This window comes from Saccoglossus kowalevskii, chromosome 19 (assembly GCF_978046115.1).
Source record: "Saccoglossus kowalevskii chromosome 19, keSacKowa6.1, whole genome shotgun sequence".
In the NCBI taxonomy this organism is placed as follows: Eukaryota; Metazoa; Hemichordata; class Enteropneusta; family Harrimaniidae; genus Saccoglossus; species Saccoglossus kowalevskii.
The window spans coordinates 21695791-21718918 of record NC_140659.1 but is presented as its reverse complement, the minus strand read 5'-3'; the positions used below and the strand labels follow the sequence as shown (position 1 = coordinate 21718918).

General features: G+C 34.6%; 2 protein-coding genes across 2 annotated transcripts; both read left to right on the top strand.

Moving 5' to 3' along the window:
- The first annotated feature begins 503 nt into the window (after positions 1-503).
- On the top strand, positions 504-7465 carry LOC144354677 (cysteine-rich protein 1-like). Its single transcript, XM_085493747.1, has 4 exons — positions 504-531; positions 1229-1323; positions 6785-6842; positions 7410-7465. Exons 1-4 carry the CDS (start codon positions 504-506, stop codon positions 7463-7465), a joined length of 237 nt encoding a protein of 78 aa, XP_085349873.1.
- Positions 7466-16368: 8903 nt separating this feature from the next.
- On the top strand, positions 16369-22435 carry LOC102808142 (cysteine-rich protein 1-like). The gene is made up of 4 exons (XM_006818043.3): positions 16369-16633; positions 20867-20961; positions 21081-21135; positions 21745-22435. The coding sequence occupies exons 1-4, from the start codon at positions 16594-16596 to the stop codon at positions 21786-21788; spliced, it is 234 nt and encodes a 77-aa protein (XP_006818106.2). The 5' UTR covers positions 16369-16593; the 3' UTR covers positions 21789-22435.
- The last annotated feature ends 693 nt before the right edge of the window (positions 22436-23128 follow it).

Below are 23128 nucleotides of genomic sequence, written 5' to 3'. Positions count from 1 at the left end.
GACAGTATCTGTGACTGTGCTTTTATTCTAAACAAAAACTCCATTTTAAAAGGCATATTTCGACGTTTTTTCTATTTCAAAATATTGCCACGTGTGATTGTTTATAAACACCACCAACACAAGCACAACACTCGCATGAAAGTAATCCTAATTGACACTTGATGAAAGATCCGATTTGCATATCAATACTACAAAATTTATGTAATTACGGTACTCATTTCGCCCAGCCTTCTGCTTTTACACCCACAGCTTATTGCTTGATTTCCGACTGTGCCGTCTTGTCCGACCGGAAACCGACAGCATTTTAATCGTTATTTTTTTTGCTAGCTCGCTCATTGAAAACATTGACTGCTCGCCAAAACACTGATCACACATGAGTAGTTGAAATGGTGGTTTTTCAAATCTAATAGTTGCATAACACTCAATCGTCAAAGCAACTTAACTGGGACTCTTGTTACGTGTTTTCGATGCTTGTTCTAAATGTAATATTTTAGTTTACCGTAATGAGACAGTTACGTGAAAAGGGCACAGGTAACTTTTTTCGACAGAACAGAGAAACGAGGAAAATGTTAATGATTAATTCCAAACAAAAATAATCAATCCTTGGTAGCAAATACAGTGACCCCTCGCTAAGTCGCACCTCGGTAAGACTCGTTTTCGGCTAAGTCCTGCCTCGGTAAGTCGCGTTTTCGGCTAAGTCTTGCCTCGGTAAGTCGCGTTTTCGGCTAAGTCTTGCCTCGGTAAGTCACGTTTTCGGCTAAGTCTTGCCTCCGTAAGTCGCGTTTTCGGCTAAGTCTCTGATAGTTTGATGGCTCCCAAAAATTCTATTGTGTTTTGATGGCAGATTTTGAGTACAAAGTCTAATGTTTCATTACATAGAGTATTTAACGTAACTGTTAAATAGACAACTTAACACCTACTGTCCATATATTACATGTATATTACATGTTATAAATCATTTTTAGAATTTCTTGATTTCATGATTAATGGCGTTTGTCAAAACAAAATATTATATGAAAGTCGCTGCGACTTTCAGGAGGAATTGCCACTGTTGCAAAATTATACGATTTTCATTTTATTTGCATAAAATGTTGTCTCTATCAAAATTAAATTTGTCTGAAGTAATTGGTAGATCGATGGTTCAGGACAATGCAATGGCACTTGAATTGTATTAATTAAAATAATTTTATAATGTATTTCTGAATAATTTCTATGGCTTGCCTTGCAGCTGAAAGGAAGACTTCTCTAGGAAAAGACTGGCATCAGTTTTGTCTTAAGTGTGAGAAATGTGGGAAAACTTTAACACCAGGAAGTCATTCAGAGGTAGGTGTAAGTTTTGACCTCAAAATGACCTCAAAAATTGTTCAAAAATGTCTTTACAATTGGTTCTTATTGCAGAAACATTAAATTTTATCTCAAAATTGTGCTCAGTGACATGGAAAAAACTGATGTTGTGTTAGGCCAGACTTTTTTTTATTCCATGTTTCATGAGTTTTTATAAGGCAAATTTCTTGTGGAGGGCAGAAAAAAAATAAAATTAATTATTTTTTTCCATTAGATTTGTATGATTCTCAAAAAATTGTAAATGAGATCATTGATCATAGAGAAGAAATGAAATAAAATTGTATTCCATGTATAACCTTGTTTCTCATCTGCGCAAGACTTTGATCATGATACTCCCACGAAAATGCAACTTGGGTTTATTATGCGGCGGGCGAAAGTTTTTTTTAGCAATTTTTTGCATTTACAAGTCGGTGGGCGCGAGAAATTACGCTGAAATAAAATTTTATTTTTATTTCATTTTCAGCTCCTGTTCATTCGGCGGGTTCGCGAAACAATGGATAATAAAAGTCTGGTCTTATGAGGGCTACACATGACTGTCATGAAAAATGTCATTTAGAATTCTGAATATTTTTTTTTTCTTAAATCAGAATAAACATGGCCAATTGGTGTAAAGATTTACATTGAAAATGAAAGGGGACTCATGTCATGACTTGTTTCTCTTTGATTTGATTTTCACTGAAAAAAATTGATGAAAAATAATATAAAGTAATAATAATGAAGTAAATTACACAAAGCTGAAATTCATGGATGACAGTTTGGGAGTCGACTGCTTTGATTGCATCATATTACCTGTATTTAATTTTAATTCTTGTTCTAAAGACGAGCACTGAATTCCAATAACATTGGTGTCTGAGTAATTAATGGTTTTGTCTGAACTTAAGTATCTATAATGCATATGCCACTTGGGTTTACATATTTACAACATTTTCATAATTATTGAAATAGATATGTGAATTTATAATGTGAATGCTTATTGGATTTCTTCATGAGTAGAAATTGCATTCCAAATAATTAAGGAATGTTGCCTACGTCAGCCTATTCTCTACAAATCATATTTCTTGTGGTTATTTTAGTCACAAGCAGCAAGTTATCCCAATAACCTACCAATATTTTTAAGCTAGTCTTAAGCTAAGAATTACTGTGAAATACTTTATTTTCGCTGGAATTAATTTTCGCTGAAAAGACTTTTTGGGCGTTTTGTATGGAATTTATTTTCACTGAATTTTGATTACTTTAATGTGAAATATACGAAAAAAGTATATTCGCTGGATTTTATTTTCACGGAATCATCCCTTCAGCAAAAATAGCGAAAATAAATTTCAGGCGAAAATAAAGTATTCTACAGTAGGTTGACATTAAATTTTGCGTTTAATCTGTCACAGAAATCATACATACTCAAATAAAAGATGCAGAGCAGCTTGGTCAAGTTCAAGTTTGAAGATTGAATTATCTGTTTTATTAGCTGTTTTGTCATACATGTACATGCGAAATAGCAAGTTAATCGCATAAAGCATTCGTGAGACACAAATGTCCGCAAATTGTTGCACAAAATCCAAGATGGTATAAACTAAACCATGTGCCTGTGATTTTTCTCATAATAAGCTTGAGCCATACATGCTACTTACAAAATATCAAGTTGATCAGTTAAACAAATAAATGCCTTGAATTGTGGCAGTTTTTGATGAAAAATCCAAGATGGCAGCCAAACCATGTGACTAATCATGGCAGTTTAGAAGCATGCCTATCCCAGTTGTCAGCTAGTGGTAAAAAGTGTATCATCCTCGGTGACGTCAACATTGACACGGCACATAATACCACACCTGTTTCTAACTATCTCACCCTACTCAATGCTTATAATTCCTCCCAGATAATCGACACTGCTACTCGCGTTTTTCAACAATCCAGCACAACAATAGACCATTTAGTAACAAATATCACTGATCACTTTATTGAAAGTGGCACGATCCTAACGGACATTAGTGATCATTATCCAATTTTTGGTATCCTTAAAATATTTTAAATATGTTTTCAGACAAAAAAACGATATTTACAAATACGACTTCCAAAACTTAAATTCAGAAGCCTTCGTTGCCGATTTAAGCACTACTTTATGGCGATCTGTTTATGAATGCTCTGATCCGAATACTGCCTATGCCGAATTTTATGTCAAATTTAATAATGTTTCTATGAAGCATCTTAAACAGAAAAAAGTTCGGAAAAAAAAATTCTCTAAAAAACCTTGGCTAACTAGAGGACTATTGAAGTCAATCAGCACAAAACACAAATTATTTATTAAAATGAAAAATAACCCTAAAGATCTCCAAAATGCACACGAATATAAACAATATAGAAACGTCTTGACTAAGTTGCTAAAGTCGGCTAAAAAGTCTTATTACTCAAATAAATTTGTTGTTACCCGCGGGAACACAAATAAAACATGGCAGGTTATAAATGAGGTTCTAAATAAAACAAAAACAAAGTCAGTCCCCCATGAATTAAATTCATCCAACGACAAACTCTTAACGAAAAGTTCTGATATCGGTGAAGAATTTAATAAATATTTCACAAATATTGGCCCGAGCCTTGCCGCTAGTGTAACGAACACGTGTGACTTTCGACAATATCTCACCGGGAGTCAAATTAACTCGTTATTTTTCCACCCAGTAAGTGAGTCCGAAGTTTTCAATCAAATCAAATCCCTTAATCCCAATAAATCAGCAGGACATGACGAAATACACCCTAAAACATTAATTCATTCAGCTAAAATTATTGCCCGACCCATTGCTCACATTATCAATTGTTCGTTAAGCCAAGGTGTTTTTCCTGATGACTTAAAAATTGCTAAGATTACACCCATTTACAAAAAAGGTACCCCAACAGAGGCCAGTAACTATCGCCCTATTTCAATCCTACCAATCCTTAGCAAAATATTTGAATCTATTGTGAATAAACAATTTATAAGTTTCCTTGAAAAAAATCACATACTTTCAAACACGCAATTTGGTTTTCGCAAAAAACATAACACTAAACTCGCCCTAGCTGACCTGGTCACCAACATCGCAGATAACATGGACACTGGCTGCATTACTTTCGGAATTTTTATCGACCTGAAAAAAGCATTTGATACAATTAATCACAAAATCTTACTCCACAAACTTGAACATTATGGTATCAGAGGTCTTCCGTTACAATGATTTGAAAACTACCTTTCCAACCGACAACAATCAGTCAATATTGATAACACACTATCTTCTTTCAAAGAAATAAAGTGTGGTGTTCCACAAGGATCGATTTTAGGCCCTATTTTATTTCTAGTTTATATCAATGATATTACAAATTCCAGCGATGTTTTCGATTTTTGTCTTTTTGCAGACAACACAACTCTGTTTAAATCTGTCAAAGACAACACAATCTATTTCTCTGACATTAATGACGAATTCCAGAAAGTCTGTGAATGGTGTAATGCTAACCAACTAACAATTAACACACAAAAAACAAACTACATGATTATAAAGTCACCACAAAGAACAGTTACTACAGAGGGCAGTTTGATCATTAATGGGTCACCAATAGAGGGCGTTCGTTCCACAAAGTATTTAGGCGTGACAATTGACTGTAATTTAACGTGGAAACCTCATATAGATTTTCTAACTAAATTAATCTCCAGGAAAGTGGGTATTATCTCACAGATTCGGCATTATGTCCCAAGATCAATTCTTCTTCTTCTGTATAATTCTTTAATACTTCCCCATATTTCTTACTGTTTAGAGATTTGGGGAAACACATACTCGTCTTTCCTTGAACCAATCTTGCGCCTCCAGAAAAAAGTCGTACGTCTCATCACATTCTCCGACATGCATGCTCACACTGCCCCCTTGTTTAAAAAATTTGGAATATTAGATGTTTACAAGTTATGTAAACTTCAAACATGTCTATTTGTTTTTGATCTAAAAACATGTCGTTTTGCACATACAATAAATCATTATCTGGACCCAATACCCCACAATTATGCAACACGTCGAGCAATGGCTGATAGTTTTTATATCCCCAAAATGAATCTAACTTTATGCCAAAAAACAATTAAATTTACTGCAACACGCCATTGGAATTCCCTTCCTAGCACAATCAAAAATGAAATGAACAGACACACATTTAAATCCAAATTAAAAAATGCTCTCCTAAGTCAGTGAAACGACGAAATGTCTACTATAATTTCATTTCATATGTTTTGTTTTGTTTTTTGTATATATATATATATATATATATATATATATATGTTTATTGTTACTATTCTAACTTTGTATGATTACGTTGTTCTCCAAGTAATTGACAAAAATGCTTCAATCAGTTTATTTTCTTTCATCTCTTCTGTTAATTTAAGATTTTGAATCTATTCAATTATTCAAATGTACAACTATGTACCTGTATATGACTTATTAATATTATTATTTATTGTTTATTTTGTTCATTCTTTATTAGGGTCATGGACTAGACTAGTTCCAGGGAACTATTTCCATGATCCTCACTATAAACAATTTATAAAAATATCTAAAAAAATATATATATCTAAAATTCAAATTATAGACTTATTTACTTAATTTTATTTACTCATCTGTTTATATATCACATTTATTTGTATATTATTGTATGTATATATGTTTATAGTGAAATAAACTTCATTCATTCATTCATTCATTCATTCATTCATTCATTCATTCAATCAAAATTATTTTATTTTTCTCGTAAGAAACTATGGCCATATATGGTACATGCCAAATATCCAGTTGATCTGTTGAAGCACTCCTAAAAAACAAATGCCCCAAACTTGCCATTTTTCGCAAAAATCCAAGATATTGCAGCATAATTACGTGACTGGTCTGAATTATTTTTTTGCTGTCTGAAGGAGTATGGAAATTTCAAAATAATCAGATAAATGTGGCGTCTGTAAAAACTACTCCTGTCAAAGATGGCAGGCAAACCACCTCACTGATCAAAAACAGCTTCGAAAACTGTAATGAGTATTATACATATATTCGAAAAAACAAATTTAGGATCAATGTGTTCAATGGTTCTGAAAAAGAAGATTTTTAAGTGATTATTGCCATTTTTCTGGAGGAAAATATGGCGAAAAAAGTCATGTGACCACTAACATTTTTATTTGGGAAATAGGTAGCCCATATATCAATAATGCTACTACAAATGCCTAGACCCTCAGAAAGGGTTTAAAATGCCTACTTTTATTTAAATTCAATTCAAGATGGCTGCCAAACCAATCTACCAATCACAATTCTGAAAGTTAGTGGAAGAAACAGTGGAAGAAGAAAAATTTTAACATAAGCAATAGTGTCAAAACAGACTTGGACCAAAATTATTATTATTATCCAATGTCAATAAACTGTCAATTCCCTAATCTTAATTATTTCTTAATTTTATTTCTCAGCATGATGGGCAGCCATACTGTACACGTCCTTGTTACACTGCCCTCTATGGACCAAAAGGTAACATATGAACATTATGTTTGTTTAAAAAGCGATCGTCATCAGCCACGCATGCACAAGATACGAGTTCCATATGAACAAATATGGCAACTTTAAGTGTTGTCCAGATTGATGAATACAACTAGGTTTTAGTGATTAGAACGCATTGCAAACAGCATCCATTGAAGTTTAAAGGACTGTGTTTGTTGTGCACAAAATATGTGTCTCATATGAACAAAGATGGCAACTTTGACTGTTGTGCAGACCAACAAATACAAACTGAAAGGTTACTAGCTTTAATTAGATAATTTTTTGGTGATTGGAAGGTGTCACCAGTGGTAATTAGTGAAGCCCAGGTCAAAACTCATACTTGCGATTTCATTAGAAGAGCACATTGGATTGTAGGAAAATCAATGTATATCAACACTAATGTTGCATATGTAAAACAAACTTCTGCCATCAATGTATGCTAATTTTTTTAACAGTTCATTTAAATAAAGGCATGCACTTCTCGTATAACAAATATGGTAATCACACAAATACATGTAATATTTCTAATAATTAATTACAATATTTTTTATTTTGCAGGAGTGCGAGCTGGCGGTGTTGCAAATAGCTACACTAGTTTTGGAGTAGACAAATAGCTGTGTGTTTTGACTCTGTCTGCTATTAAGTCATCAGGAATATGATTGATTACTTTGAACCAGATAGATTGTATTTTACATTCTTTTACTGCAAATATCAGACATCGTCATGAATATTTAATTCTAAAGGTTATTAGCTATCCCCCTTCTAGTAATGACATATTTCTATTTTCTGCATAATGTTGGTCACTATTAATCGCTTTAAATTCAGGAGAGATAATTTGTGCAGAATTTTCTACAAAAACACCATTAACACTGAAATTCCTAGTAATGAAAAATAATTGCATAATTAGAACTGAAAAGATATAAAAATTAATCAAATCACAGAGAAATCTGACACAGTCACCAATTTCATACTATTGGATTAATTTGTCTTCTTTCTGCCAAAGTAAACAATCAAAATGTTTATTATTCAATTGTGTCTTTTAAAAATTGTTTTATGTTATAAAAAACATATTTTAACTTAAATCTGACTTTTTAATTGCTTTATTTTATGTTTGTTGTGAAAAAGCAAACAAACACTTTTTTTTCCTTCAGAAGTTTTAAAAAATGATACTTTATTATGACAGTGTTGTGTAACTGATTAATGCTTTGAGCGCCATCATTTTTCTTGGCAACATTTTGGTACATTTTGCTTGTTTTTTTGGTATTTTTCTATATTTTTTAAAATAATTTTAGACTAAATAGACATAATTTCTAATTGGCTACTAGTCTTAATCAAAATTATCAAAATTTGGGAAAATTTATGAAAAAATTATTCAGGCTTGAAATTTTAATAGTGACAAAAGTTGACTTTGGCGATAAAAAGGTTAAAATGTTAAAAGCCAGTCACTTTTTTCATCTCTCACAAAATTAGCCTAAATAATTAGACATATTTTTCAAACATTGTTGAATGCAGAGTAGTGAGAAATTATGTTTATGTCAGAAATTAACAAAAATTATAGAAAATGTCTAAAATTCTGAAAATGCTGCACTAAAAATTTGGCGGGAAAAAAGATTGCATTGGGTTAAAAAGAGTGACATGATGACCTATGGCATTTATCAAAATTTAAGGATGTATTCTATTTGTGGAAATATTAAATTAATATTTTTTAAGCCTTCTAAATGCAGGTGGTAATTTTGAATATTTTTCGTCTTAATATTTTTACAATCATAATTTAATCATAATACCAATTTGAAAATATATGTATTTATTATTATTGTTGTAGAATATAGTTTGGTAATAATCACATAAGGAAGTTTGTATTTTTGGTCACTGGGGTCACTGTTCATAGATAGAATGTAACAAGGGTCACAATAATATGTATAGATTGATATGCTTTAATTAATCAGTATCAATATTTTTTTTTTATTTTCCTAATGAAAAACTTCTACATTCTTCAATAAAGTTTTTTGCTTTTAATTTTAGTTGGCAAGATATGTAATTTTAAATATCTCCAAAATAGAGGTAACAAAATAACTCTTTGATATTTAATTTGTTTTTTAATTCATTAATTTTTTTAAATTTCTTGCATAGTTAGCTTGTGTTTTTTTTGTTTTTTTTTTACATCCACAAAAAATATTGCAGAATGACAAACAAAATAACTATGACAACATTTCTCTTCTATACATCAATAATCCTAGACCTCGTTGAGAATGAGAGAGTTACACAACTTATTTTTGCCCCCCAAATAGTTACATTACATTCTCCATCGTCATTATTGTTTACTTTTCTGCTGACTGATGCAGCCATAATATTTGTAACAGTGGTCATGGTGGCAACAGAGAATGGAACACTTTTTTGGGAGTGATAAGGAAAGGTTTGTGTGTTTAAATTCCTCTCAAAACGATTTTTGCAGCCATTTGCAAATGAGGTCATTGTACGTACATTATTATTATTATTTAGATTATAATGTCATATTGGCTGTAAGGTTCACAAATTTTCCAGTTTCATGATTTGTAATTTAAGAAATTATAGCTTTAGACATTGAGTTATAGCTTTACAAATTTCACCATGTTTAATCCAATATGGCTGCCCTATATTTGGTTCTGGGTGTTGTCAGGATTGTGAAATGTGATTGTCATGGAAATGTGACTATATTTTTGTTTTTGCATATTTTTGAATATTCTTAATACACAGAATACATTACAATAATATTAAGAAAAGTTAAGAACAAGAATTTTTTTAAGGTTTTGTGATAGTTCAAGGATTGTCTTTAAAGGGAATTGAACTATAATTTTATCAAAATCAGTAATACTTTTAAGCTTCTAATCTTTGTTCATACATGCATATCAATTAGAAAAAAAAATCTACCACCGACAGACACTATTTAATATTTTCACTGACAGTATTATGACAGTATATTTCATAAAATGTTATTTTTTCATTTAACTGCAATTTGTTTGACCTTGTGTTGAATGTAAATAATTACATCATTTGTTGTTATTCAAAGAGCAATGTGATGGTGATTTAATTCATTTTAGGCTTTAATATGAATTGTAATTTTTTTTTTTAATTCTAATATGTGTCCTTACTAGTAGTCTAGTAATTTTCATATTTCTGTCAAAGTAGAAATTGAAATTCAGTCATTTTGGGTATATCAGTAAAGCAGAACAATTGAAGAATCAACTTTTGGGAAATAGAAGATGGCAGTGTGCATTTCATTCTGGAATGCATTTTGAATTATAAAAAACTTAAAAACAAGCAACAAGCAACAATAAGCAAGAATTCTGAAATCATCTATTTTTTGCTCCTATAGTAATAAATGCAGTACTTGCATGTGTATTGAAGGGTGGTGGTTCGCATCGCTGTGTCATGTTTGAAATGGGACCCAGAGTGACATATTCTCCGGGGCGGACACCCAGGCATTTTCACCGCATGGCAACCATCATGGTGAAAACAAAGGCTGAAAACCGTAATTTGGGATAGTTGTTGAGACTCCCCTGAACAGTGTAACGCATATAAAATTTGATTGTTCAGGATTACTTCAAAGTTTAGTTCCTGTTGTTTTCTCGAATTTTCACCGGCTCTTCGCTTGGCGTTCCTCAGCAGAGCGCGCACAGAGCCCGTAGAAATACGTAGTACAGTGGTGCGCGTCTTAGCAATGTGGAACGTCTTGTGACGTAGCTCCGCCCCCGAGGATGCAACGCCTGTAAAATAAAATGTTCGTTTATACAAAATTCAAACATGTGCTGCATGATGAACACCACCCTTCAAATAAACATGTAACTGATTTGTAATCTTAGCATTATATACTCGTACATGCTGCACATGATCTGAATACAATCCTAGCTTTATTTCACATGCATGCAGTATTTGTTGTGAACTCAAGAGGGTGCTCTACATGGCTGATTTGTTCCCATATTCAAAATGACTATTTACTGAGCAACAGAATTGTAAATGTTTTTTAAAACTTAAGATTTTTCTCTTCTAGGAGTTCGATTATATATGTATATGAATGTTAAATATGTATATCAGACTACTTCATCATTTTTCAATTCTCTTTGTCAAAAATTTTAGCTAAGACAAGATATTGAATTTCTTCCATTAGAAGCTCATTATAGAGGTGCATCTGAGTAAAAAAATATTGGTTTTGATGTGATTCTAAATAGTAGTACTTGAGTTTCGGCAAAATATTTAAACATAAAATTGTTATGATGCTGTACCGTATTAGTAGCACATGCACTCACCAGAATTTAAATTACAGAATTTTTTCTGTGATCAAAATAAGTAATATTTTGATGGTTTTGTATACAGCCAATGTGATTTTTGCTTCTTGTATTGGATATGCATTAATAATGGAGCAAATGTGGGATGGTTTATTATGCAAATTAGCAGTCATCATTCTTTGCTGTCAAAAACTGCACCCTATTGTAATTATACAATATATATGGTGTCTTCAGCCATATAAGGAGCTGCTATGACCTTATTTGGTCAACGAGTGGAGGAAAAATGAAAATTTACATTCTGTGTAATCATCTATGTATATATGGGGTCTTCAACCATATAAGGAGCTGCTATGACCTTATTTGGTCAATGAGTGGCAGAAATATGTAGATTTACATTGTGTGTAATCATCTATGTATATTCGGGACCTCAACCATATAAGGAGCTGCTATGACCTTATTCGGTGAATGAGTGGCAGAAATATGTAGATTTACATTCTGTTTGATCATGTATACAATATATATGTATATATGGTGTCTTTAACCATATAAGGAGCTGCTATGACCTTATTTGGTCAACGAGTGGCAGAAAAATATAGATTTATATTCTATGTAATCATCTCTGTATATTTCTGAATCTTCAAATAATAAGTACTTACCTATTTTACACCAATAAAATAACTGTACAGTCACTATAATTTGACTATCATTACAATTATTGTGCATCAGTGTCTTATTGGATGAATTTATTCTACGTATGATATTGTAATCATGGACTCTGTCTAGGTCAGATGGTATACAAATCATAATAATAAACATAAAATTACCATTAGTCGATGGGGAAAAGCCATCTTGAATCCCCACCAAACAAGTTGCATCACCATATTTCATGTTTAGTATTCATGAAAGCTTCCTATATATTAAAGAGAGGGAGTCATCGTCTCCTGCACATGCAGCAGATAGCTGTAGAATTTTACTGTTTACAAACAAGCATCCACCCATGAACCTTTGTGTTTTTATGTTTATCGTTATCGCATGTATGCAGATGACGATCCCAACATTTTAACTAAATTTATTTCATTTATTTTAACATCACTACTATGCCATCTTACTGTTCACTGGACTTCTGACTCATTTTATTATTATCGCCACAAATAATTAGATTGTCTTTCAGAATCAAATAATTTTTTACAATGCTATTAAATCACATATTTTACTTGGCTGCTCAATGAATAATAATAATAGTGAATTTATTATTGCAGCAACATAATTGAAAGATACATAACAAAATTAATAAGATGCAATACAAAAAAACAGAACTAGACAAACAATATAGATATTTATAAAGCGATATAAGAGCCGACTTTCAGTCACAAAATGTTTATTGCAAGTGTATACAAACAAATTCAGGAAACTGAATGATATGATCACATTCACAAAAACAAAACTACAGAAAATATAAAGAAATATTAACTTATATGCTGGATTGTGCATGCTTTAATTAATATACAATTATTTGCACATGCTCAAATTATTCAAATTGCTTTTTTTTAAGGAAACGTAAACATTCAAACTTAAGATACTCAGTGAATTTGAGACAATTTTGGCCCAAGTGCCGAGTGTCATAAATAATATTATTCAATGTACAACATTTTTATGCTATAGCTTAATTTGAAGATAGACTACCCTTATTTTTATATTCACAAAATCATTGCGTTTGTGGAAATTCACTTCACTTGAATCGGAGGAAGATAGTATTTGTAAATCACCTACCGCCCTCACGCGTTGATTCTGATTTCACAATAGGTGGCGCTATTCAATAATTCCGTTTACGAGTATAGTTGTTTTCGCATTTATCCCAGAGATTAAAAAGTTGATAATTCTGGGTAACACGATATGTGCTGTACAGTTGACCATAACGCAGTTGCAAATTACAGTGCATTGTTGGATTGGTAAGGCCGAATCGAGTCTTAATCGAACACAACTCCACCAACCACAAAACGCTCCCTTAGTGTGCAATCTGAACGAACTATCCCACAATTCACTAAAATATAAGATATGTGCCTAAGCCTAATTGTAATTTAGCTCCGATCCTCATACACGGATTAGAATTGAAGAAGAAGAAGAAAAAAATTGCATTCTTCGATGACTGTTTTTTTTGGATATGATAATTGGATTTCTCTTTCAGTGAATTGCATGATATTACAAGCGAAATTTGAACAGTTTAAAAGTATTCCACAGTAAATTAAAATACACCAATATTCAATTATAACTCGCTTTCCAACACAGGTTCAAACTAACCCTTACATTTTCTGGGTGAAAGTTGAATTAAATAACGATATTTACCAATATATTGTTAACCCGTACAATTCATTTATCATTCAATAATAAATGTGCTAATGACCTTCCAGTATTTACTAGCAGTCATGCAGCAAAGACGTGACATAAAATTACTTCTTGATTCCTGAAAAATCTGAGTAGGGCGGCGGTCGTTGCGCCGCGTCCTGTTCGATATGGAACTCGTAAACAACGCCTGTAAAATACATTACGTTTGTTCACTGACAAATGAAATTCGAACACGCACTGAGCGACGAACACCGCCCTTTAATAAACCATAACGTCGATGATTTTCCCCATCATAACATGGGCTATTTGTGTTAATGTGGGACACATGTATTCCCATTGGCCGAAAGTTTTGGTAGACGTATTCAATGATACGGGTTTAATCTGTGAAACATGACTTTATAATTCAAACGAAATGACTGCAATGTATTAATTTCGTATGAGGGCGGCATTTCAAGGTTGCTATCATATACATATACTATTACGCAGTGTCGTTACAAGATGAATCTATCTCTCACACATTTTGCACAGTAAATAGATTAAAAATGAAATGCACGAAGATATTGTTTTCAGCTATTATAACACGAAGATATTACTTGTACGATATATTACCCATGTGGTATACATTTTCAATCACGTGATGCTTAGTTGCAATGTGACGTTTCTGTTGACTACACGTGAAATCTTATTTATGTCTCCAGACCATGACCCAAATATTCTTGTTAGCGTGCCAACCAACAAAATTGCGAGACCATCTTCTATTCATCTTTTCTGTCTACTAGTATATTGTTCCGTAGGCAGGTTTCTGTACAATGCCCTCAATGGCAGCGACATTTCTGCCCCCCCCCCACCTGTTATAATATATTGCAAAAATACAATAACACAACTGTGACCATGGCCTTCCCTCCATGGCTTTAGAATAATAACAGGACTTGCGGATCATAAAAAAAAAAAAAACATGTGTACAAACTTATAGTTTGAAGATGCTAGCTATTTTTCCTTTCTAGTTCTATCACTAACATAAAGACATGCACATGAACCCATGAACTACCTACCTGCTTCGCGCTGACGCACGTAATTATTCTCTAATTATTTCGTTTAGTATTCCATCAAAAAACAATTAACACACTGTTTCACGTTGCATAATTGCAACCCATGTTTATTTCACATATGGTGCAAAATAATTAATGTAACCCAACACCGTAAGTTCAGTGGTCACCTCGGAGCAAACCACATCCCATCTGTAATCATATCCTAGTACTATATTAAATGCCACTGCAGTGCTAGAATCAGTAAAATAGAATTAAATATTGCGCTATGTGTAAATAAAACAAATTCATTAAAAATCGCATTTCTTTTTGGTGTGTGTATCAAGTTGATGGGTCAAGTTGGCTGTTCAGTGCTCTACCAGAGGTCAAATAGTGCATTTATTGAATTGAATGGCCTTGAGACAAGAACGCAGACAAGAACCCTGATCTGTCAAGAATGCACGTGAACATCGAAAATCAGCTAGTTGTTCTGGGTATATCAGCGATACAAGATACGTAAGATTGCGTGCTTCTCGGGCGTTCAGGCGAACAATTACATCAAACCCCGGGCATCCACCTTTCATACCACATGAGCGATCTCTCAATTGGAGGCTATGTTTATGCCGGGACAACCCACAGTTAGTTTCCGTTCCTTTTCCAGATATGTATAGTTTTTAATTTCCGACGTAAGACTGACTATTTCCTCGTCTGATTAAATACAACATGTTATATTTATATACATGTTATATATTTTCATAAAAAATATCATTGTATTACTCTCTTCATGCTAATTTTTATATTCTCTGTTATGGGCTAGTCTATTTCATCTTGCCATATTTGATTTCCTGCATTATGTAGCATTGTCACTGTTATAATTATACACTGAACGCTAACGCTCCGTTTGAGTTGGACTTATTTACAGCCTTGCGTGTTATCAATACCAGACTCATAACCAAATTTAGTAACGAAAACAACTCGAAAGCCATTAATACTCCCAATCTTTAAATATCAAGGTCAACGGTTTGTGATAATTCTTTGTGCCGATAACACATTGCTTGCGACAGTACGGTAAAAAACGGATATTCTGTATCGCAAAATAATTACATAGATAGAAAAAAATGTAAATAAGATAAAAAACCACGGCAATGCACATGCGTTCTTGCATCATTGTTAGTGCGTACCAGTAATTGAAAATAAATAAATAAATACTCGTAGAACAACGGGTCAAAATTGATGACGATAATGTTGTTGTTGTTGTGTTGTGCATGGGTTGTGATTCCGTGATAATATGACTTCAGCCACAGTCCCTCCACAAACTGTGCTTCAGCCGAGGATTTAAGCACAGGAGGGACTGTGATTTAAGTCACCATGCAGTCGATTGGAAGATACTCCTTCACTCCCATTATACCAACAGCTTCTATTTTGTAGTTCCATACATGCAAGTACATTCAGATGCAGTAAATCGTAATTGAAATCAACATATACGTTTGTGTGTGTAAATAACATTACAGTGAACTCTGAGTTGTTTGTATATTTGAGTGAGTGTCCTGGGCAGTATACTTCTTCAGATCACCGATTCAGGTCACCACCCCACCCATTAATTCTCGGCTAAATGTAAACACATTCAACGCTACCATTGTTTGGCGGGAGCGTCTTCATTTAAATATATGCACTAATGCCAGGCTGACAAGAACAGGGCTTTCAATCGCTTTTGTGAGATGGTGTCGTCTCTTTTCCCGCCAATCAAATAAAATAAATTTATAATTACAGGAGAATGATGACGTTATCCCGGAGTATTAGCATATTTGTACACATATTATTTATATATTTGTACGTGTATTATTTATATATATGTGTATAACTCATCGTCAACGATTTTTCGTTGTAGAATTTAGTATGGTAGCGCGCGGGTTATAGTTCCGGAGGCTGTGATTGAAGGGCAGTGACCGAGTGATAAAATGAGCGTGTCGTGTGCATAAAGCCATAATACCTGTATACATTGAATGTTGGTCACACCTATCTCTGTATTGCTGCACTGAACGTATCAAGAACCGTTCCATTTTGACTAGTCTAGCGTTTCTCTGATTTGACGTGCCATTTTAGCCCATCAACATGCCTAAATGTCCAAAATGCGGAAAGGAGGTGTATTTTGGTAAGTCAATATGTACTATATTATGCTTGACCCAATTTTCATGGTGACTTGCTTTGCTTATAACATCCATACAATGTATGTACGCACCAGGACTCCGTGTTCTTGGTGGAATAAGAAATTAAAAGTTGCTTTTTGCGCCACTTCTTAAGATACGTTACCCCGGCAACGATGCTGATCTGAATCAGTTACGCGCTATATTGATGATGAAACGGACGGTAGCATGGAAACCATACGTTTTATAAAAAGGTTAGCGTGGAATATTGGTGTAGAATAACATCTGTTTATGCTTCTTGAAAACACATTCCAGTAAGCATAGGTAACCGTTTATAACTGGCTGTTTATTTTATCGATGCGAAGCAGATCGGTTCACAGGAAGCTCGTCGTACCCTTTCTGTTTTGGGGTACATAGATAAAGCAGCAAAGCGTAATACATACTGGCATACTGGCTTCTAGCCTGACCAATTGTATTAACGATAAACAGATGGCGCTGCTACGAATTCGCATGTAAATTTGCTTTATAATACCCCGGGCGGACGTTTAAAATCTTGTTTGATTTTTATGAAAATAAATATATTTTTGAGAGTTTTTTTTGTTTCAGCAGACATTGCTCAGTAAACATGTCGCGTAGACTAGTTTATTGATAACTACAATCAGTCGGCAAACACTGGGACATGATGTGGTATCGTAGTCGCTGTGTATAGGTAAACAGGCACAATACATAGTTCTTTGCAATTTGGCGGGTATTGGGGACGAGCTGGCTCTACACTGCTGCAGATCAGCGTTGCCATCTACGCTCGTTTAATTAAGTTTCAAATTACATCTCCTAAAATAAACATGAAGCAATATGAGTCTTTGTGAATATTCGTAAAAAAGTTACATATGTATTTGAAGAGGTATATATCTTAGATATAAATTCAACGAGAAAACAGTATTTTCACATTTTTTATTTACAATCAGTTTGATTTGACACCTTTTGATGGTACAAACGCCAGACAGAGAAAGCGGAAATAAATGCCGATAAATTAGCAAAGAATGTATACGTATACAGTAGAGCGATAGAAACGCGGCAAACGATTAACAATGCGTCACTAGTACTGTAAAATGACTAATTTTCACCGGGTTTAAATTTCACTGATTTAGCATTTCAGGCATATTCAGTGGGTTTTAAATTTGCGGTTTTATCAATTAGACAATGTGTTCTATGCTAAATTTTACATATTCACTGGGTTTTAAATTAGCGCATTTTACAGTCAGCGAAATAAGCAAAATTAAAACTCAGTGAATAATTAACCCTTTTACAGTATTCGAGTAAAAACTAGAAGACTATGTAACTGTTTTCAAGTTGAAAAGAATTAATTAAATCAGCTTCTCAGTGCAACTGCAAATTCAGATGGTAATATGGTGCCCATTGTTATGGTCCTGTGGAGGTCGCTGTACTATTTCTACTTCAATTAGTGATGTCAGCTCGTTAGTGCCATTGTACCATTAATGTCACCACCACGAACAATTGTGTTGGGTCGAAGTCCTTGATAGTAAATTTCAATCGAGTATCAAGGTTCTAACAACGAGAGAAACTCCATTCAAACTATGTTTCCTGTGATTGGTCAATACTTTATTTTAGCTGGAATTATTTTTTTCCCCTGAAATGTAGATTTTGCTGTATGAAGTTTATTTTCATTTTTTTGTGATTCTAGATTCTAGAAAATAGCTGAAACCTTTAATTCGACATAGATTTTCCAGCTTTCAAACATTACCCAATCTATGTTACCATGGCAATTTGATAGACCATTGTTCAAAATTAAATTTTATCATGTGTGCCCAGTTTGCCAAGCACACAGTGTGGCTAAGTGCATACATTCATGACTAGTGCAAGTGTATTTTATGAGAGTTTTGACGCATCAATTGTTTTCGGAGTGAGCTGCTAGGTGACGTGTTAATGTCATCACACTCTATGACCCGATGAATTGCTAGAATACTGAAAATATCAATCATGCGATAACCGCAGGTACAGAGTGTCATAGTAGAGATACATTGGAACCAGCCAGCCGTATGTAACGGCTAGACGCACCGTTACGATTACTCAAATTTAGTCGTTCCTTTGGATCCAGTTAAATTGCAGTAATTTTCATCGCACAATAGTCATAGCAAATCGCGACTGCTATGTTGAGAACAAATGATAGCGATGAAGATGTTACTAATAGGTCCTGGCTAGTTAACACGGTTAGAAATTTATTAACCAATATATTTCACTACAATAGTACTTACTAAAAACATGATGTATTTTGATTACTTGTTGTCCTCTAGACATAAATTAATAAAAAAAACACGTTCTGCAGTTAGTGGCAATGTTACTTCCGACTATCCTTGAATAAACCAACCATGTACAGACTGCATTCTATTTTACAAGCACTGGGCGTAGGCCATCATAGCATTGTAGCATACTCTACGTAATGACGTCACACAGGGAGCGGAGAGTGTTTTGAGCCATCTGTCTATCTGCATGGAGGTATAAATACAAACCTCGATTGTTTAACACAAAACCATTAGATAGCAGTTACGCCTTTATTGGAATCGTGTTGCCTCCCCTCCCATCCCCGGCATTCCACGTAGAATAGATCTAATCTAGCTCTGAATTGAGTTCGATCTCCGGTCAGGCGGGTTCTTGTCTGTCGACTGTTTTGCATAGTACCTATTATCACAGTACTTGTTTTTCTACAGACCCGCTGTATATAACTGAGGAACAGTCGGCCTATTGAAGTATCAACCGCGTACGGTTCAACAGCTTTTAAGTCGTTTACACCGGCGTATTCTACAATTGACCTCATATCGAGTTACCATTCATTTGATAAGGAAATGTCGCATGATTTCAAGTTCATTAACTGAACAGCGAACCGGTCCTTATATTGAGAGCATTCCTTTCGTATCTTATCTATTCCTAAAACCACCCAGAAGGTCATTTAGTGATATTTATAAATCCTGTGATGCTATAAAAGAAAATAACACCAGCAGAATACGGGAGTACACTTACAGTATATTAATAATAGAACATTTAATATTTTAGTAATTTGGTTAAATACTAAATAATTTGTGCTCAAGTGACAAAACTTCAAATCTTTATTTTTGCACTTTTCATTGTACGACTAGCATTAACTTTTTGAAACTCAAACCGTGGAAAGAGACAACAAGTGAATGAATTTTGATTGTGGCTCATACTTGTACGGGATGCCGCACTGGGTCACGTGACACGTTAGTGATATTGTTATTTCAAGCTCAGACTACTATAGTAGTCTCAAGATGGTGTACATTTTGTCCTTGCATGGTGATTTATAGCGAGAGAGTACCCGGATGTAATTTATTCATCGCTTGAAAGTGACATACGTCAATGAAACGTGACAACAGTTGGTACGATCGGTAACCTCGTTTTTTAGTGCAGTAAACAGAATCAATTAATTAAAAAAAAACTCAGCACATTAGTGGGAAAACGGGAAATTGATGCCTAAATAGTTATTTATTGACTCACAATATCATGGCCATCATACACAATAAAATAAACAAAGAAATACACCAACAAATATACAAATCTCCAAACACAGTTGAATGATAGATTAAATCACAGTCCCTTTATCCCTGAAATTAAATCCAACTTGAAACGACATACTTTCCGTCCAAGGCAAACAGAACTAATTCTTATCTAAATTGTAGGATTTTCTGATAATAAACATGTTCATGGTTCGGTGATGTAAAGGAATGTCGTCATCTCTACTGTAGAGATTCGTCTTGTGAACACAAACATGCCTCATTTTATTCAAGTAGGCATGGCATTCTCGGTCAACATTCCGGTTACCACCAATCGCTCTGTCTGCCATCGCTCGGCCGGACACTAGTGGATTGCAAGGACATCACGTGACATAGAGGGCTGGACAAGAAGTATTTGACATGTATCGTTACGTACAGTCTATTGATATACATGTACTTCTGTACAGACCACTCCCGAGTGATCCGTGCTGTTTTTGAGTGACCTGATAACAATGGAAACGAAGGGCGAGGTACATTTCATTACTTTCCGACAAAGCCCAGTACTAAGCCAAGTAGCAGCTCTGAAACAATAATGAGCCTCGGAAAGTCACAGGGGAAATATTAAACTTACAAAAATAACAATTTCTATGTATCCGTGCTCAAAATAGAGGGCGCCCTAGGAGAGATTAATTAACGTTTAAATACATTTTGTTGCAGCCGAGAAGAAAACTTCAATGGGAAAAGATTGGCACAACTTTTGCCTGAAATGTGAGAAATGTAACAAGACATTAACACCTGGAAGCCATTCAGTGGTAAGGAGATTTTTCACAACGTAAAATGTGTACGCTTGAGCTGCGCCTTCATCGGCGCACACAGTTATTGGTAGAGGAAGCATTGTTTACTAATCATAAATTTGTATTATTGTTTTCAGCACGATGACAAGCCTTATTGTAATCCATGCTATGGTGCCGCTTTTGGTCCCGGAGGTGAGAATTTTTTGCAAACTTAGAGGGCTGTGGTCGTTACAGCACGTGTTCGAATTTCGTGAAAACAATGTGCGTTACGCGCGTTTTTTTCTCGGGAGTGGACATCCGGGTTATTTTCACCGCCTGGCAACCATCACGGAGAAAACAAAAGCCGAAAACTCTCAGAAAAATACCCATGCATATATAAATTTGGTTGCTCAAATTTATTTGAGTCTGTGCCGTTTTCTCGGCTATGGCTGTTTTCACCGGCTCTTCGTTCCACAGACCCCATAGTATATGGTACAGTGGTGCGCGTCTTAGTAACGTACAACGTTCTGTGACGTAGCTCCGGCCCGAGAATACGTCACACACGACACGAGTATCGGCTGTCTTTTACACCCATAACTTCCGGTATCAATATGACGTATTAGTTATGTGTATTAGTCCCGCTATATTCTTGTTGTCGGTTGCATCTATTATTTTTGATTGCATCATACAAATCATCGTTTTATTGATTATCATCGAAAGATAATAACAATACGAAAATTACATTTTTTTCAAGAAAATACTAGCAGTAGTGAATTTTCAAGTATATTGTACTAGTAATCCATTTGTTTTATTTCGCTATAGGTGTGAGAATGGGTACAAGCGGTGCAGACAGCTACAAACGTTAATCCTTATTCAAAGACTTTTTTTTCCCTTCATAACCGGATATGCAGTTAACAGACACAAACGAAAGATTTTAGAAGATTGGACGTTGAGGGGGCCCTCTATATGGTCATACCTCGGGGGCGGACATCCGGGCATTTTCTACCGCCTGGCAACCCTCGCGGTGAAAACAAAGACCAAAAACTCGCAGAAAACGATATTTTGCAATGGTTGTTGATAGTCCCCTGAACAGTGTAACAAGATTAGCCCTACGTGTGTAACATATATGAATTTGGTTGTTCAGGATTACTTCAAAGTTGAGTTTGTGTTGTTTTCTCGAGTTTTCACCGGCTCCACCGGCGTTCCACAGCAGCGCGCACAAAGCCCATAGAAATACGTGGTACAGTGGTGCGCGTCTTAGCAACGTAGAACGTCTGTGGCGTAGCTCCGCCCCCGAGGATATGGTTTTTGTTTTTTTGGAATCGGAATTGTACTCAAGTCTTACAGCAAAGTGCATAGTCTTGAAATTTCTCTCATAATTTGTGGGACCAGTGTACACATTTCAATACCAGATGAAAACATATAATAATTTTAAAAAATTCTGTAAACCGCAAGAAACTTCGTATTTTCTAACATTTTTTCAGTCAATAAAGGTTTATTATTTGTGGGAAAATGCGTGATGTTAATAATGGTTTCAGCTGTAGAGGGCGCATGTGAACTAAACGTCTTGTTCCACATGTAGACCCACGTTATCAACTGCAATGCCTCCTTCATCCTGGAATTGTTCTCAATCATGTCTGGTCGTTAAATGTTGTAAGCGTAAATGTTGCACAAATGGAGATTGCAAGCGGATTGCAAGTGTAGCAGTTTAGCTTACCGTCTCTACACATTCCCTGGCTTGGAGTCAAGTTTGAAAATGACTTGTGTATAAATTAACTTATACAACTATTAACTAAACCCCCTCCCCACTTCCCCTTGCACACCTAGAGCGAGCAGCAGAACACTCCTCAGTCGTGATGATGTCATGGCTAGAATATATCCTGATATTAAGCAGTTATAAACGGCCCTAATTTAACTTTGAACAAAACACTGACCTACTGTTGAATGCATGTATTTAAGCGGGAGGGTCGTCAACTGCGCACACGCGGGAATTGAGTCCCAAGCGGCGATAACACGCGCTAAAAACACAAAGGTTCATTGTTAGACGCTTGTTTGTAAACAATGACACGCTATGGCCATCTGACGCATGCACAGATGACGACTCCCCCGCTTTAAGATACAATTTAGAAATGTACAATTACATTATACTCGAGAAAATATAATAAAATTGCCAGCATTCCCACTTCTAAATTTGACAGCTAAAGGA

Bases quoted from the DNA above. Each gene is read 5' to 3' on its own strand.
- LOC144354677 (XM_085493747.1), top strand. From the start codon at position 504: ATGAGACAGTTACGTGAAAAGGGCACAG. The intron at 532-1,228 runs GTAACTTTTTTC...CTTGCCTTGCAG, and splicing joins GTTACGTGAAAAGGGCACAG to CTGAAAGGAAGACTTCTCTA. The intron at 1,324-6,784 runs GTAGGTGTAAGT...TTTATTTCTCAG, and splicing joins CACCAGGAAGTCATTCAGAG to CATGATGGGCAGCCATACTG.
- LOC102808142 (XM_006818043.3), top strand. From the start codon at position 16,594: ATGCCTAAATGTCCAAAATGCGGAAAGGAGGTGTATTTTG. The intron at 16,634-20,866 runs GTAAGTCAATAT...ATTTTGTTGCAG, and splicing joins CGGAAAGGAGGTGTATTTTG to CCGAGAAGAAAACTTCAATG. The intron at 21,136-21,744 runs GTGAGAATTTTT...ATTTCGCTATAG, and splicing joins TGCCGCTTTTGGTCCCGGAG to GTGTGAGAATGGGTACAAGC.